This window comes from Gobius niger (assembly GCF_951799975.1).
Source record: "Gobius niger genome assembly, chromosome: 9".
Taxonomy (NCBI): Eukaryota; Metazoa; Chordata; class Actinopteri; order Gobiiformes; family Gobiidae; genus Gobius; species Gobius niger.
This window is the reverse complement of record NC_136860.1, coordinates 16,999,256-17,017,995: the sequence shown is the minus strand read 5'-3', so window position 1 is coordinate 17,017,995 and position 18,740 is coordinate 16,999,256. Positions and strand designations below refer to the sequence as shown.

Sequence of the window (18,740 nt, the reverse complement as noted above, 5' to 3'; positions counted from 1 at the left end):
CTCTTGTGAAATAATTTAAATGCATTTAATGTATTTTATTGAAATAAATCTTTTAAACAGTTCGTGTCTATTGTGAGCACATTCTCACACAGGACAAGCTTTGAGATACATTAGAAACGTTCATTAGAAGTATCTACCTTCACAGACCTAGAAAATCACTGAGCGTTACAGCATACACGATTATCTTCCTGGCATATAGGATATCTCACCAGATGTATTGTATAAACACAAACTGGGACGTTATAGGACATTTTAGAAGATCATTTAGGAATCAGGACACTTTTTAAAAAGCTAAAGCTCAGGTCATTACGTTTAAAGACAGGCTGATGAAAATCGGGATTACAGTCATGAGATGTTTACATTCCAGTGGATAGAAGAGGGTGATTGCTTTAAACTGTGGACTAACATGAAGCCTAAACGTATCTATAGTGTGGTGCAGTATTTGGCATTAAACTCAAACATAAGGCTTATGTTGGTATGCAAGAAGGGAAGACTGTATTCCAAGTAAAAAATTAAGGCATCTGGTAAAAGGACTGTTTGTGAACATGGCTTCCTGTGTGTAGCCCTGTTGATTGTAATCAGAGGAAGACCATCAAGCTAACAAAGCAAAACCCCAGCAAGGTAAAAGAAACAAGTGTTTTTCAGTTGGAGTTCATCTCTTTGTCCAGTTGTATTTGTGTCCTAAAAGAGTTAATACCGAGTGCTCCGCTGGTCCCTGAAACATTGTATCCATGGAAACGGGCTCAGGCAGCGAGACGCTGCGCTGCCAGCTCCTCTGCGTCGTCTCTGTTCTCATTGATCTCTGCCAGAGTGCGCACAAACCGCGTCCACTCATCGCTGCGAGGGACTGCAGTCTGCTGTGAAAGGGACGTGAAAATATGATCACATTTATGGCAACGCTCAAGAAAACATCACAAACAAATGTGCTTTATTACATATGTACATACAACTGAGAAATCCACATCAGGCAGTTTCTTACCTCTCCAACATCATAGACACGCACTCGCCCATCTGAGTCTCCCACTGCAATTTCTTTGCCCGAGTGAGACCATCGGACTCTGTTGAGGGCTGGGTTCCCATCCACTGTGACACTGGCTGTGGGGACCTTAAACACAAGAGGACAATATGTTTACATTTAGGAGCAGTTACTATGGCTCACCTTTCATGTGAGCCATATTTAATTGAGCTTCAATACCTCAGTGTCATTGTTGAGGTTCCACAGGTCCAGATGACCCACTCCATCCACACAAGCAAACAGAGCAGGGTGAATGGGAGACCACATCACGTCATACACATAGTCCGAGTTATCTTCGAAGGAGTACAGCGGTTTGTTATTCTGTGTACACAAAAACACATAGCAAAGGTAGAAACAAAGTGAAGTTATCCCACTCTGCTGGAGAAAAAGAAGCACTACATTTAATGTCTAATGTGCTGAAAGGAGGCTAAATACCTTGGTGCTCCACAGCTTGACCGTCCAGTCAAATGAAGAGGTGACAAACAGGTGGGAGAAGTCCAGAGGCCCTGCTGCTGTGTGGCAGTTGATCCCTGTGATGGGCCCATGGTGGCCCTCGAACATCTCACTGATGCCGGCTTTGCTGTGAAAATCAGCCAGTAGATTTGAGGTTAATATTTTTCATCTCACTCCAACTACAGCAGAGGGTTTCACTGTGAGCCGTTACATGAGACGCACCGCACATAAGCCATTTAATGACTTACTTTTATCATGTGATTCACAGCAGGGGGACAAAAGTGTGTGCCACCCTCAACCACATGTTGCAGTGCTGTTACCCAACTGAGGCTCTGATAATTGATGTAGAGAGGTAAATACTCAGCATGAGTGATGCTTATGCATTATTAACAGAGATGAGAGTATCATACGGCTGTAAATGAGCTGGAAAATTATTCCCTCAATTACAGAGGTGATTCTGTTGTGTAAAAACGGCTATCCTATCAATGTGTCAGAGCTGCTGCAGGACAGTGAGGGGCCAACAAGGAGCTGATACTGTATAAGGCGTACCTGTGTGCAAGAGGAACAGCCAGCATACTCTTAATGGAAACATTGTGGGATGTGCTGAACTTTTAATTCTCTTAGGGTCCACTGTAAACAAACTCACATAGCCAAAGAAATGTACAAAAAAAGAGGGGGGAAAATGATTTGTTTCCTCTGCATGTGTGCCCTGTTTATGTTGAGTGAGCTTTACAAACACAACTGACAAGCGGAAAAGAAAAACAGGATGACTGTGCAGGAGTGAAACCTCAAACAGCAGGAGATCAAGTGTTGGATGTGTGCAGCGCTGGGAAGTGAGTGGGTTATATTTATTTGACACACGGCTCGAGGTGGGCCTAACAAGTCTCCTCAGTCTGCAGACCTGGCCCACGAGGAGACCCTGCTTTTTTTTCAATGTGTGCTCACCTTCCGTGGCGACACGACATGTAGACAGAGCCATCCTCACTGCCCACCACAAAGTTGTTGACATCTCCGAGAGGGAACGACATGGACGTGACAGCTACAGCTTTGGACTGTTTGAAGACCAGCTCCATACTGTCCTGCGGAGGCACACGAGCAGGGCTTTATGTTAACACGCGCTCAGCCAAACACAACCTATAAGCTACACTTTACAGTTGATCAATGTGTCATCCAAGTTCAACGAGCACATTTTCAAAAATGAGGCTCGTTATTGAGGCCGTCTTGGCAGCAGATATGGAATAACATAGCTAACAAAGTTCATTTCCTTGAGCGAGAAGAATTAGATGTGGAAAAAGTCAGCGGAAATACCAAACGGGGCTGCTCTAATGAAGCAGCCAAATGTGTCTACTTTTATCACAAATATGACAATGAGGCAGAAGAAGTAAGAATAGCTTTTATATTTGGAAACTATAAGAACTCAGAGATCACAGCTAACTATTATCTGTCATTTTTGTGACTAATCGAACACTACCTGTGGTTGTGACAGCATGTCCAGACTCCAGGAGCACATCTTTCCGTCAGTGGAGATGCTGATGAGGTTGTGGGCGTTCTGGGTGCCCACCACATTGACGCAGTACACAGGGTGCTGCAGACACATAACAGTCAGTCTTTTTTTTTTTGTCATCCTCCGCATCCGAAAAGGGTAAGGGAGGCGATCATTATTACCGTGTGCGCTGCCGCTGACAGGGGAGTCCGCTGGACAGGGGTCCTCTTGTTACTCCGGTTGTCCCACAGAACGATCTGGCCCGAGTACGTGCCCCCCACTACCACGTTGGGGTGGAACTTGGCGAACGCGGCGGACATAACAGCAGACTGTCAGAGAGAGGGACAGCCGACATTTACGGTTAGACGGCCCGACGACAGGGCTGCGGTCGTCAACTGTCATGTCACAGCGCCGCGCATTCAGGAAACAGACACCGCCACAGTACCATGCAGTTAAGTACACTGAAAAAGCTATAAACTATTCATGCGGCCAGCAAAACTACACAGCATAATTCTGTCTGTGCATTACTTGTGTCGCTTCTTGAAGTCCTTTTGTCTAAAGGTCGACCGATATGGGATTTTCTCTGGCCCATGCCGATTTTGGGGGATTGTTATTGGCCGTCTTATGCACGGCCGAGATTTTTGGCTGATTTTTCCAAATGTCTTCTCTATAATCCTGTGTATGATGCTCCTAAAATGTGCAATGTGTCAGTGTTGAACTTTGACAGCACAGCTTTACGGGGACATAGGGTCTCTAAGACTTATGGTTCCGAAATTATAAGCAAAAGTCTGCAACATAATAATATATAAAATACCATCCAAGGTGTACAAACCTGTGACCGATTAGATATCAGCCGATATTGTAATATACCCAAATATCGGCCCGATATGTCGACCTGTAGTTTTGTCATTTATGTCAGGCCATCGCATAATAGAGGTTATGCAGATGACATTCCAGCATGGCGACAACATATCAACAGAGCACAAATAAGTGTCAAGTCTGCACGGTCATATTTTCTTTGGACACTCAGAGCGAACAAATGACTTCACTATGATTGGATGAATTCCTGTCACTCACTAAGAGCTTATTGAGACTGACCAACAGTAAGAATGAGTCGAGAAAAGTGTATTTTAGCAAATAACAGCCTTAAACAGACAAACCACTTAACCACAACATGTTTGTCACACTTTTTTTTCAATACACCTTTACAAAACAACATGGCTTTTCAAACCTTTTCCGCTCGTGAACTTGTAAATGCATACTCGGCCTCAGACCGCAGCTGCCCACAATAGTAAGCCTCTTTGTCATGGCGGATACAGTGGAAGGTAAACAAAGCTCGGGGCCAGTCTCCAACATTATCCCTCATTTTTATTTATGGTCCCTGCTAACTGACAAGATTCATGGGTTTCGTGGTCGGGACTGACACTTTTTGGTTGAATCGTTACAAAAACTACAACGCATAAATAAACCGGTATGAAAAGGCACCCGGCATTGAGTCACCGGGAGAGACTGCATTCACATTCGTGTCGGTTTTATTCATGGGAGCATTATGCCTGCATGTACATCCGCTCCGAAGGCGACATGTGGTTCTACTCAGCGCGTCTTGCTCTGGCCGCCCCGGGGCAGAGGGAGCGTTGCTGCCGGTACGTCGGAACACTGGGCCCGTTGTTTAGATGCACATGATAACCCCAAACACTTAATCCTCCTGCAGCCGATCGCGCTCAGGTCCTGCCTGACTCCTACGGGCGTCTGAGCGCACATGTGCGAGTGGATAAATGTGGCGTAGGTGAATGCCTGTGTCGTGAACTCAGAGCGGTTAAAAAACACGAGGGGAGGTGCGTAGAGGAGTCAAAAAACCTCTTAAAGGTGTCTTTTCATGGCAATATACAGCATGTTCGTGTTTATTCTGAGGCAAACCATAAAATATCTACTTAAAGCACTACTGCCAAACACAAATAGAATACAATACAAGTCTGAAGGATAAAGATAAAAACGTGTCTTTACAATGAGCAGGCTTTCCTCTCCTCAGACCTGACTTTACTGGAAGCAGGACATCATCAGCTCGTCACCATGGAGATGTTGCACTTTCCTTTGAATAGAAGTAGCCAAACACACTCGGTTCTCCTCCATTTACTTTAATTTGATATCGCACTGCACAAAGGTATTGTCTGTTTCTAGATGATCATAAGGAGCATTTGTCATCTCTGGCATGTTTGTTTTGAGTTTTTGGTTACACTTTATTTTACACTACCTTCATACATTGTACCAAACTAGATTTAGTTCAATGCAATCTGCTTTGTAACAATCTGTAATAACTGTACGTATATAGTACATACACAACAGAATAATGTGTATTAGTACTTTGAAGGTACCTTTTGTAATAAGACATAAGGGCTTAAAGCAGTACTAAGTAACTTGTTTACCTTAATAAATCCTTTTCCCTCTGGGGGTAATACAAGTGTTAATAGGATGATTGGGAGGTCTTTCATCTCCCCCTGGTGTCTCTGGCCAGAAAAACACAATTGCAACTTGGCTGTCTACGAGTCGAAGGCCCCAATACACACAATCCCTTTCTCCCTTTGTCTTTTCTGTCAGCATAGTATTTATTCTCTCGGAAAATTAATGAGTAAAAAAAAAACGCAACATGCTACAACACCGGCAGTGGCGCTTATGGCCTCTAGGGTCATGAGTTACTTAGTACTGCTTTAAGGTTAGGGTTAGAGTTAGGGTCCTATGTCTTGTTACATTATGTACCTCCAAACTACAAATATATATATATACTTTGGGGAAAAAAAGTATTTAGCCAAAATCCAATAGAAAGTCTATGGGAAACTGACCAAATACTTTTTTTCCCGACTGTATGTGTGCAACAAATCCTAGGTACAAGTTATTACACATTGTTATACAGCACATTACATTGTACTAATGTATCAAGGGTAGTGTAAAATAAAGTATTACCCTAAAAAGTGCTACAATGCAACACAATGAACTGCAAAAGTATAGCCACTGCAATATTACAATTAAAGTGAGCAACAATAAAGTATTTCTCAAATAAGTAACGTTATATATCAACTGTAGTCGGTGCATAACGAACCTTAAACGCTCAAAAACAAACAAGAGTGATACCTAACTTTCTCCTTAATGATCAGCTAGACATCAACTATGCAATAAGATAATGCTTTTGGAAGAGGACCTAATGCATTGTTGTCTACAAAACAGCAGCATCTCCATGGAGACGGACTGGGGCTGTCCCGCTCCCAGGAAAGTTACGAGTCAAGTCTAAGGAGAAGCGAGCGCAGTCAAAGTTATGCCAGAGGTTTTATTGAAGCATTTTTCACCCACAGTGAGATAAATGCTTGTAGATTATTTCTTGAGTAGTTATGAAAAATCAGGGCTTTTACTTCCTTGGTTTCACACTTACAAATATACTTAGAGGTGGCCGTGTACCTGACAGTGGAAGACGTACTCCGGCGTGGCCTTCTTGTACTTCAAGTTCCACACCAGTGCCACGCCGTCGGGCTCATGGGGAGCTTCTTCATTGTTGTTGTACGAGGCGACCAGGAGTTCAGGATACTGGACACACACAAAATGAATGTGAGAGCGGAAAGCTGCTGTGCCTCCGAGGCTCCTCCGCTCCATGAGAACGGGCCCGGGCTGCAGCTCAGGGCTTGATGACTGACAAACACTGACTCCAGTGAGATTTATGCACCATTAGAGTTGCACCAGCCCAGAAAAAAACATTGTAATTTCTTTCCCAACGTGATTCGAAACTGCTCTACAAAAGGTGATTGTGGTATGGCTGTAAAATAAATTACAAATTGTTCCCCAGCTCATGGGAACAGCAGAAATGAAAGCAAAGTTGTTCAAAAAATCCTTTAAAACTTGGAGCCGTAGCAAAAGCACAGCCGGAGTAACTCTATCCACGTGTAAACAAACCATTAACCTCGGCTGGCTTTAATATCTGATCTTGAGCCTACAGTCGTTGAATACATAATTCAGATCAGAGGGGCTTCGCTTCACTCTGAGCAAGCAAACAGCGTGAACAAAGAGCCGGTGTTCAATCAATGTCACAAGTGGTTGCCGGATCATGCAATAAATGACCTTGGACACCAGAGGAAACAAATCATTACCAACTCTGGGTTTGTGACAATTTGTGCGGGACATAACTAACTTTTCCAGAGGGACTTGTGGCCAAGAGTTAAAGCTGTCAAACTCAAGCGACGTAATCATAAAGTATTAAGGCTTGGTGCTGTTAATTCCTTTCAACATTCAATTAGCAACTATGCGTGTTGTTTTTTTCCAGAAAGGAATTCACTCTAAGCAGCGATTTGGCTGCACTTTTGCCGCCCAACACACAGTAATGACATGGTAAAAGGAAGGAGAAGAGCCAGGAGAAGGGGGCGATGCTTGTTGCCGCCATGTTTTACGAGGAAAATGGTGACAACGCACTGAGAAATAAGTCTTTATCGCGGCCAAAATGAGGCTAAAATGGAGGTAAATTATGACTGAAACTGAACTTTTTGAAGTGCAAATCTCAGATGGAAGATGTTGTGCTGTCTCGCAATTGCCAATAAATTGGCGATGTATTGTGCAACACCTAATAGAGAACAATCTCGTCTTTACACTGGACTAGGATTAATCACATTACAATGAAATGAAGTAGAATGACAGTAGATGACATCGTTTGTTCCTACACTTTAAAAAGGTACCATCCTACTATTGTGCTGTGCCAGTGATTTCATGTAGTGCAAACAAATCAGTTGATTCCTGGACTAATTGGAGCATTTTGTGAAGTGTTGTTATTAATGACCTGGAGAGACCAGTCTAGGCAGGTGACCACACGATGCTTGGACCAGTGCTCATCCATAAACAGCCTGTTAAGAGACAGTTTGGCCCCTGCCTGGATTTCCCTGAGAGGTAAAAGAGAGAGCCCAGATCAATAAAGCACTTCTTTCGGACCAATTACAAGTTTTGAAAGACCAGTTGTCCAATTATTACCCCTCCTTCTCCTCCAGGTCGCGGCCGCTGTAGTCGAAGAAGAGGTCAACGCGCTCCGACAGAGCTCGCTCAATAATGCGGCTGCTGTGGTCGAAGAAATTCACAAACTCCTCCGTGTGCAGTATCTGCAGTTTCTCCTCCTCCGTGAGTTCATGAGGGGGCGCTGCGCACAAAAAAACCCGAAGCGCGATAAACAAATTATGACACAAATGGAGTAGTTATTAGTTTCTTAAGGCTTTCGACAAAATTTCGACTCGGGCGGGGCCTTTGTACCTTCCTCCTCTTCCTTCTGGTCGGGTTTTTCAGTCTGAATCTCCTCCACTGGCTGTGCTGGGGCTATTTCTTCTTCCTCTTCTTCTTCTTTTGACGAAGAGGACAATCGATAAAAATATGAATAGAAAAAAAATCACAACAACTGAATAATTTTTTGCAATTGTAGTGATTAGATAAATTGAACATTTTCTGACAAGTTAACAGGACAAATTAACATCTTCAAACCTCAAACCACACATCTATCAAGCAGCTTGTACCTTTTGGTCATTACATGTCACCCCTTTGCTCCATCATTATGCAATTTCAATAAAAAGCTCCACCCCGTGATTATGAGCGCCGCCCGCCATGGACTGGTTTTGTATCTCCGCCTTGCATTTGTTTGGTTTGCGTGACACAATGTCGCCTTTCAAACGCATCTTGGTTCTCTAAAGCCCCGAAAGTTTTGTGGCTCGTGTTAAACAGACACAGCTCAGCGGGTGTCTTGTTGTCATAGGGACCCCATGTCTTTGCCGAACGGTTAATGAGAGCGGCCCATTGAAAAGAGCGGAGCTTGTCAGTGTAGCCGGTTTTTCCCCCCGTGTCCGTGCGTCCTGCGAGGCCATGGGGCAGTGTGGGGCAAGAGGGAGCCGGAGCAGCTGCCCGGGCCCATCCCCTTTTTTTTTTTTCTTCTCCGGCCAGATGACGGCATGGTGCGCACAGGCAGATGGTGATGCTGCGATTGTCTCCTGCTCTTCAGAGGTGGCATGGGGATGGCACAGAGGTTTTCCGCCTGGCCGCCCCGAGACAAGCTTCTCCCTGAACAGCAAGGGCCCGGGCAATTACCATCCTAGCAGGAGGTCTCGCAACTCCCATTCAACCTCAAAGAATGTACAACAAAATACAGGCCGGACCAGCTGGCAAACTGCACACCGGCCCTACCTCAAAGGCGACAAACGTGCAGCTTTTTTTTCTCTACACACATCGCATTGAGACAGTATATAGTCCATGATTTCAATGTAAAAAAAAAAAAAAAAAAACAAGAGCAGAGGCAGGATAAACAGATTCATGAGCAGAGCTGAACTCGAGCTCGCTGCCTGCAGCACTTTTTCCTCGGTGCGAGTCTCAGTTTACCCAAGATGACGCCGCCGCATGACAAAATTTCCTTCCTACTGAGATAATCTAAATGATAATGTCATCTGTCACTTTGTCTGTAAAGTGATTTAGCCCCATTCGCAGGCGCAGGTTTGGGGAAGAAGTGTACCGGGTGCGCTGATGAGTTTACAGAACCAGGTTGATGACACAAGACATTTCAATGTACGACCATACGCCGCAACCAACAGGAGAAGGTTAAAATCTTTCCTTTCAAGGGCCTCAATCAGGCTTAAAGGAAAACAGTAATCACTGTCTTTCAGATAGTCCCGGCCGTGCTCGTCAGCCCTTTCCCTGGTGAGGCAGCCAGAGCAATCAACCTGCCAGGCATTAGGAGCGGATAGACAATCTGAAAATAAAGGGTATAATGCACCTGCCAGCCAAAATGGCCATTTGGAGAAAAGCTAGTGATCCTGGCGACCCTGCTGGGGATGTGCGGGGAGTGTGGGGAGGGGGGGGAGGCCGTGGTAGTTGGTGGAGGAAGTGGGGACGGTTGGGGGAGTAGCATTTAACAGAATTCACCCGGATCACCAATGTCCCATACACTGACACGTCCTCTCAAAGCAGGCCCAATTATGGCTTTTGTGCCACTTAAGAAATAAAAGCTTTTTCTGGGGGAGTCAGACAGAGGCGGTGGGGGTGCGGGGCGAGTAATCACAGGTCTCGGCCCATGGACAATATATTAATGCAAACGCGGCATGCGGCCACTGATGTACAACTAAATGGCCTCTGCTCTGTACCGCAGGTGTCTATTGCTTTCTGTGCATCAGGCGTCAGAGCATGTAAATACACAGACTATAGGCCTGCTCTCTGGCATCACGTCAGCCCAGCAGGGGAAGCATACAGTGCGCGCAGCATGGAAGCCTCTTATTTCAGCATTCTAGCCTGCATTTGAATAGTTACTATAATCTTAAGCCCAAAACGTTTAAACTCAAGTCAAATTGATAGCAATGGTCGAGTCAACAAGTAGTTCATTAACACAAACTGTGCATTAGCTGTGGCGCAGGTGTGATCAAGTTAAACAATACAACATTTAGATCTACTGGTATTCTGACAATCACTGAGCAGCCAGTTGATCCAGTTCTACAAAAATACTATTATATTTGTCCAGTTCCACAGTGAACTCTCCATGTGATATGTTCTAGTGCAGCTGAAACGCAGCACAGGTGTTGCAAGTGTCAAATGTTAATGCTCATCTTGCTACAGCACAGACTTTTTTGCAATTTAGTGCACAAAAATCTCCTGGTATAGCCACTCCATGATACAATAGATGTTTAACACTAGTAATCATGAAGTGCATAAAAGCTGACCACGATTACAAGTGGCACTTCAAACAAGAAGGCCATTAAGGGTTTTCATGATTAAAAGTTTTGACCTGCCTCCAAATTCAGTGATTAAAACAATCACATTCAATTAAATATTAGATTTACTAAACTGCTCTGCATACTCAAACTCATGACAAGCCTTTTTCTAAAAGCGCTGCACAAGACCAGCCACTCCACTCCCACCACCCCCAACCTCCAACAATATCTTACTCTGTAATTACAGCCTCTTGTTGAGAAGTGCATATCGATGCCGTATATTACCTAGTGGTGCATTTTAGGAGCACTGTGGTGGACCACTAACATTAAAGCATGCTACATCAGCGTGATATTACTTCCTTTAGTGGATTACATACAAGAATAGAAACAGTTTACACTCATACATTTTTACATACATTTCCAAGTGCAAAATGGTACTTTCTTCTAATTCCATTCAGGAAATAAGCAGCCAGGCAGACTATTGCTATTATTTTCTAAACTCTCTTCATGGTAAGTGTAATTTTAAAAAAGTACCACAATTAATAAAATGCATCTAACTGTGTTCTTCAGTGTTCTCGCTGTTCTGAAATTAGATCATGATGAATTTGGAGCCAAAATAAGACATTATTCAGCCACGTGCTGTGTCTGGAACCTTCTGGACATTTGCAGCGCTCTTAAAAGGAGGGCAGTAGAGCAGGTGAGTGACCCCTCGGCGAGCATCTTGCTGACAGAGGGCACCCTGGGTTTGCAGTAGCCAGGCCACAGCAGCCCTGTACTCTAATGCCACCGCCCGCTGACCTTGAGAGTGCTGCGCGTTGCCTCTTTTTGACAACATGATAAATCGCTCAATCAGAGCCCAGGCCGATGCCACCCCACACATCAGAAATGCACCGAGGGGAGTGTGCTGGGAATGGGGATGCCGTCTCATCGAGTGCCAGAAGTGATGGTGTGAAAATGCACAATGTCACTGAGTGTGTTTTGTTATGTGCCTGTTCGCTGAAGGGAGAAGACAGGGAAGCGAGGGAGTTGATGAAATGATTACAGAGTGGCAGAGAGGGGAAGGGGACTTGGTGTTGAACAGCTGGCAGAAACCATCGCTGTTTAACAGTTTTACAATGCCCAGTAGAGGCCAGAAGAACAGGGGACGCTTCATCCTTCAGCAGATCTGCTCAGTTTCTCATTTCTTTACTTAAGACTCACTTGCCACGCAGCATACTTACTGCATGACAAATTATTCTAAACATTGCTTGAATATTAGCAAAGCTTAGTTAATTTATGTGACTCTGTTGTTTTACTGTATGGCTTTACAAACTAAAAGCTACAATGATATTTTTTTAAATAAATCACAAACTAAACAATAATAGGAATAAGAAGTCAATATCTTCAAGACAAAACAATAATGTAATTAAACTATTATTGTGTCAGGGTCTGAATAATGATAATGTTGCATGTACAGAGTGTATCAATCACAAAAAACTAAACGTGCAGTTTAATGGAATCATCCAAATGAAAAACAAAAGTGAAATCCTCATCAGAATTCCAGTCAAGCACATTATTCAGCAGCTGTCAGTACCAAAATCAGGCACAAGCGTGCTGCGGTCGCAAAATTTTGCATATTTTATGCAACATGTGTCCAACATGTGGAGGTGGGTAGTAGCACTGATTTTTTCTTTGACCAACCACATAAAGCGAAGGAACACAGCAATTACAGAAATATCGACACGCTTCAGCGACAGGGAGCAGCTGTAGCACTGCCTTATATCTGCGCTCCCATCACAGCCCCCCTTCCTGTCACTGCGCTCTCATCCTGCTCATTAATAAGACCAGAGCCAGTTTGATGCACAGCGACATGGAAGAGCAAAGCTGATCCAAAATCATCTTTCCTCTACAAACTGTATCCTAAATTTATCATATAATCGTGTCAAGATTCACGATTTTCTGTTGAAGTACAGAAATGTACACATCTGAAAATATTTGCTGGGTTTTCATTTGATGAACACAAAAATCCTGCGGGGTACAAAATACTGTAATACAAGTTTCACCTTCTTTTGGCTGGGTGAGCACTGGTGTTTGAGTCTCTTTGGTGTAGGAAACCGTTTCACGTGGAGGAAAGTCTACATGTGTGACTTTGGCCATTCCCAGCTTTGGTGCAACCCTCCTACAATGAAGAATGTAAAGTTTGCATAGAAAAGACACTGAATTACAATATTACACTATTAATATTAGCAATAAAGTTTCACCAACATTTCATTTTCTAAACACACCTGTATAACCTGTCATATGTTTGCACTCACTTCTGAAATTAAAGCCACACTGCGAAACATTTCAGGTTTTCTGTCGCTGATCAACAAGAGCAACTTAACTGTAATAACACTCAACACATAAACATCAAACATCAGCTGGAAACCGACAATGCGATTTAATTTTTTAAGTTGCGCAGTCTTGAATATTGCGAAACATATTTTTGCAGTATTTTACAAAATCATCCACAGATTTAGTGTGTTTATTTTTAAATTTAAACAGCACATTTACATTTCAATTTATTAAAAACGGGCAAACAAGATGGACGACCTCTGTGATTTTGAGAAATATTGCGCAATTATTGTGCAGCCTTAAAGGGACTATACAGAGTTAAAAAATGTTAAAATGAAGTATTTTCCTCCCCCTACATGTTCCAGCCATGTCCTAATGTGTAGAATGAGCCCAGGCCTGTTCACCACAACTGCCTCTAAAATCCTGCACTGTCACTAAAAACGGTATTGCTTCGAGTCCGAATTGCCGTCATGCACGAGCAGATGCAGATAAAAAGAGGTACTATATTGTGAGGCGTAATGATACGAGGAGCACAACGTCCGCGCAGTAACTCCTAAAGACTTCCCCCGCTCACTTCCGTCAATAACCTTTAGGAGTTACTGCGCGGACGTTGTGCTCCTCGTATCATTACGCCTCACAATATAGTGCCCCTTTTTATCTGCTTATAAAGTCAACATGTTACATTTCTGTGTAAATATACTTCGCATGAAAACACTTCATGTAACTTTATTTAAATAGGGAACACGTGGAAGAGCTTGGTAGCTTCTATCGTGAGCTTTTTTGGAGCTATATGACATGTGGGAGAGGCTGCGTATTTGCTCCGTTTGCGTGACAGAGCTACAACACAGCTAAGGCTAGGTAAGAACATATCTCAGTATGTAAAAACGGTGGCCTATTCCTTTAATATAGAAGGTGCAGTTTCACATATGACCTGAGGTGGCAGTAGTGAGTATAAAATGGCTAACTTGCGTCTAGCCCCTTTAACTCAAAGCAAAACAACATCCCCATGGAGTCGCACTGGAGAGGTTTTGTGAGGTATTTTTTTTAAATCAAAAGAAAACGCAAATTCTTGTAATGCATTCCATTTACTGGGTGAAATGTTACGTAGTATGGCTTTAAGCATGTGAATGTACAAGAATGTGAAGGCTCGGCAAACACATTCGCTTATTCACTCCATGAACAAACATAATCTTTCACTACTGTAATGGGTCATATTAAGGACTTTCAAAGACATGCTGTAGATTGATAGAAGAGAAAATGACCAGGAAAGGAGAGAAGAGAGTGTCCAGTACCCCAGCTCAGAATCAGAGTGAAGTTGAAGTGTGGACGGGTCAGAGTCCCAGTGCAGGGTCCTTGTTAGTGTCACAGCAACAAGGCAGCATTAGTGAAGAGACAAGCACAGGCACAAATGGGAAGATCCAGTTAGCATCATGGCACACAGCATGCATACAAATCTGTTCAATTCCAGTGAGGAAAAAATTGATTGGTTACTTTGGTTTCATCCCAATTGAAGGCTCTGACAATAGGGCAATTAATCAAACTTCAAAATAATTTGTGATTATATCTTTCTCAGATCACAATGATGAGGAAGAGGCTTTTGGTGGTGCTGCAGGAGGAAGCAATAAATTATTAAAGCTAAGGTTTTACTTAAAGTGCATATGACAGATTTTAGTGCTTTTGAAAATATGACTTGTTATTTAGATGGATAATATCTGATCTAAGTAACAATTACCATTTTATTTCAGTGAAGTAGCAATTCTAATGAAGAAACGTTGGGCAGAAAAGTTACTTTTATTTTTTAAACTGATGACAGGAAGTGACATAGACAAAGTTCTATAGCAGTTTAAAATTGTTTGCCTCTATCTATGTCACTTCCTGTCAGTCTCCAATAAGGTGAAACTATAAACATCACAAAAAGATCAAACTAAAGAAAGCTGGGTAATGTTTTTTAATCAAAAATCTTAAATATAATTGTGATAACTATGTTTTAGCAAAAAGGGTTTCTAATGTGTCATATGCACTTTAAAGCCACACTGCGTAACATTATGGATTATACAGTTGCCACCATTACAGAACATGCTCCTAACGACCACCTAGAAAAGAATGGACTTGGATGGGGACCCAACCTATTCAAATCACAAATGTGGCTTCTTTTAGTCAACATCTCCATGGCGACAAGCTCGAGACGGCCCCGCTTCCAGTAAAGTTACACTCAGGTCTAAGGAGAGGTGAGCCACTCACAGCAAACACGCGCATTGTAGATATTTTTCAATGATGAAAATATCTGTAATCAAATGAGTGTTTGTATTTTATTCTACTTATTAGGTGAAATGATACGCAGCGTGGCTTTAAAACGTCTTCGGTTTTGTTTATGAACTAAGGATATGGATATAAATAAATATAAAATGAACATGAGCAATATGTTACTTTTTTCCATCAAATTGTGTCAAATAAGACATTAAGGGGCCTAAACAAGGGTAAAGTTGGAGCTACATTAGAAAATGTATGACTAAAACAGAACTATAAAACTCAGTCAGATGAAAGAGAGTGATTTTGCAATATATTGTGGCGTTTTGCATTATGGTTATCATAGAATTCAGAATTTTGCGATATATTGTGCAGCCCCAGAATGAACAATATCACTAAATGCCACACTTGCTTCTTGAATAAAGAAAAAATCTAATAAATGTTTCGTTTTTTTGCAATGTTGCCCAGCCCAATTCTGCCGACACCAAACCCAGAGGTCAAAGAACATGTCTCCTTAAACAGTTGTGAATGAGATGACGCGGATGAAACAGGCTGCCCGAGGGGCCGAGCAGTGCCACAGCAAAGCCTCTGAGTGTGGTGTGGACAGAGCGCGGCGGAGAGAGCACCCTCAGGGAGAAAACATGACCTCCATGTGTGTAGGAAATGGCCACGCTGGTGAGGGAAATGAGTCAACACGGAGGGGGAACAGCTCCCTGGGCCTGATGGGACACTGGGGGGGCTTGAGTTTCAGCTCAGGGAAGGGGCTCTAATTAGGGGTTAAGAAGTCCCCCAGGCGTCACAAGCAGCCCGCTGGTTTATTGTTAATTTAAGATCGTCCTAATTCGACGGCACACAAATTAAATAAACATGCACTCTGTTGGCATAAACTCGTCATCGTTCACTGTAATGCTAGGAAAAGCTTCAGGTGGTTGCTCCCCTGGAAGTAATAAAGTGATGTTATGTACTGCAGAGAACAATTTATATCCTTAAATAAACTTTGACAATCAAGATACTTTTGCCACAGCGTGTTTTCTTTGCCAGAGTTACAACAAGCACGTTTGACAAAGCATGACAGCCATAGCACGAAGCGAAAATCGGCATAGAAATAGCAAAGGAGGACATTTTTATCAGAATCAGATAAAGTTCCTAATTGTGAAAAAACCAAAACAAACATGACATTGTTTTCAGTGTAATGTATCACAGAAGGGAGCAGGAAAGCTTTAGTGATTCACTGGTTTTGTCCGGGAATAGAGTGGCAGTGTGTACCTGGGTCCCACCGCTCCATCGGAGTCCTGGCTCCCTGCCTCGCTCGGAGTACCCGTGGATTTGGCAGTGGGAGACATGGGAGGAGGTGGCGCTGTCGAATAGCACAGAGAATGCTCATCTCTAACACTTGAAATATGCTTAGGTGTTCACAACAGTGGACAGATGCATTAGCACAAATATGTGGGTCCAATCTGGCACGCAGTTGAAAAGTAATGTTATTTAATGCTGTTGCGAGCCAGCATAGTACGGTTCAGCCAGTAATTAGACATAGAAAAATAAAGTAATATATTTATTATCGCGTATGCTTTATTAAAATTAAAAATGTATTTCAACTATTGAATCTTCGTGTGATTTTACTGCAAATCTGTGGGATTTTCTTTAAATGTTTTTGTGGATCTCTTCTGCCACCTGGTGTTAGAAATGTGGAAGTGTTTTGATATTGATACAATTGTATACAAGCTTTTTGTAATGATGAAGGTTAAGAGTATTTCTACGCAGAGCAACACTGGCAACATTATTTTTTTCCAATAATTAAACAAACAATATGTCAATTTGCTGCATTGGTCAAAACTGTGTTCTTGTATTTTAAGTCAAACCTACCAGAAGGGGATTCTCCAATGCCCATACTCTGTAAAAGGGCTTCAGCTTCACGCCGTTTTTTGTCCAAGTCAGAGTCATCTTGATGATGAGAGACCTCCTTCAGCTGTTCAGCCTAGAAAAAACATGTGAAGCTGAGATAACAGAACGGTAGCATATTAAACAGACATGTTGTATAACTCAAATATGACTCTTTTCATTTGTTAGTATTTGTGTAAACAGTTCAGGTTGACAAAGAGGACAGGACAACTATTATATAAGTATTGGGGCAAGCAAATTATCCTCTGACAATAAACTGAGTATAATTTGTGCTTTCCTTTTCCATTTTATAGTTATAGGTCAATAGAACATAATTATGTCATTCATCCTTTGTCCAAAAATGACACTAACATTTACATTAGAATGAACTGAAATGAGTTACGTAAAAACAAATGCTAAAGGTCATTAGAATATCAGATTTACCTCCTTTTTCTTGCGCTCCTCCTCTTTCCTCTTCTTTTCTTCCCTGATTTGTGCCAACCGTTGCTTCTTCCTCTCAAGCTCTGCCTTTAGCTCATTCTTGTCAGACATGGTGACCCAGCTGAGGATGAATCAGTTGGACATTTGTTATGTGAATTGTATATACTATTGATATCTGACTGAGCTAGGAAAAGGACTAATCCAGATCTAGACTATATCACATGACAGTGACACCCGATAAAAATATGATTGGAGTTGGAACAAAAACCCACTTGTTGTGTTATTAATATTTATTAAACACTGGTTGTTGGAATTTACACGCACGCGCCAGGTAAACAGAATGGCTACTTACAAAGTGGGTAACAATAAAATAAGACACTGTAACTAATTTAATCTAGGTCCCACAATCAGTTCAGGAGAAAATTACTAAATAACATCATGGGATTTTAAAATCTTTTTACATTGCAGTATCAAATTTAGCATTTTGGTTGTGGAATTACGCTAGCTGGCTCGAGACTGTGGTCAGCTAACGCAGGCAGCCCCACCCTGCATGACAGTATCGGGGCAGCCGCACAGAGCTACTTAGCATAGCTTCATCCAACTCTACTGCATTTTCTATACGCTTAAATACACGGTGAAATTGTATTATACGAATGCTCACACAAAAACTGGTTAATAAATAAACAACGTTTTTGTAGTTCAACTGAAATCCCGTCATTCATTCGACCTGCGCTTATAGATAGCATTAGCTTTCATTGTTTTGACAGTTTTGTCACTTGACCCGAGCTAAAGGCAGTAACGTTAATCTAGAAACCCACGAGTGCATTATAATCCTCGTGAAGATGTCAGCCACTTTAACAAGATGTGATATTCCGATCACAGGATCAGTGGGTTCAGTAAAATGTTTAATTAGCTTCTTTACATTATTAGCTGTTAGCCGTGTTTCACACACGGCAACACATTCGGAAGCCTCCACTTTCTGTTAAATTATAAAACCTCTCCGTCTAAGTACAGTCTACAGACGCAGAAGGAGAATCACACTGGTGTGACAATGAGATCAATGTCGATAATAAATATCAACTAACCTTACTGTGGGCTAACAACCTGTCAGCAAAGCTTCTGCTAATACAGGAAAAACAAACGAGCCGACAGACAACTACTGGTGCCCAGAGAGTCAAAAAGGATATTAGCGCTTTAATGTGGTGGT

General features: G+C 42.4%; 1 protein-coding gene across 6 annotated transcripts; it reads right to left on the bottom strand.

Annotated features, from left to right (window-relative positions):
* Window positions 1-11: 11 nt before the first annotated feature.
* dync1i2a (dynein, cytoplasmic 1, intermediate chain 2a) lies at window positions 12-18,688 on the bottom strand. 6 transcript variants are annotated; one of them, XM_079562555.1, is made up of 17 exons: window positions 18,619-18,688; window positions 17,537-17,654; window positions 17,078-17,189; window positions 16,478-16,568; window positions 14,227-14,316; window positions 12,694-12,809; window positions 8,223-8,309; window positions 7,950-8,112; window positions 7,762-7,861; window positions 6,399-6,524; window positions 3,134-3,280; window positions 2,940-3,053; window positions 2,414-2,547; window positions 1,451-1,595; window positions 1,196-1,336; window positions 980-1,105; window positions 12-857 (listed from the first exon to the last, which is right to left on the bottom strand). In XM_079562555.1, the coding sequence occupies exons 2-17, from the start codon at window positions 17,642-17,644 to the stop codon at window positions 744-746; spliced, it is 1,914 nt and encodes a 637-aa protein (XP_079418681.1). In that variant the 5' UTR covers window positions 17,645-17,654; window positions 18,619-18,688; the 3' UTR covers window positions 12-743. The 6 variants fall into 6 exon arrangements, with proteins under 6 accessions (XP_079418681.1, XP_079418682.1, XP_079418683.1 ...); XM_079562556.1 differs by having other exon boundaries at window positions 8,223-8,306; XM_079562557.1 differs by having other exon boundaries at window positions 14,257-14,316.
* Window positions 18,689-18,740: the final 52 nt, after the last annotated feature.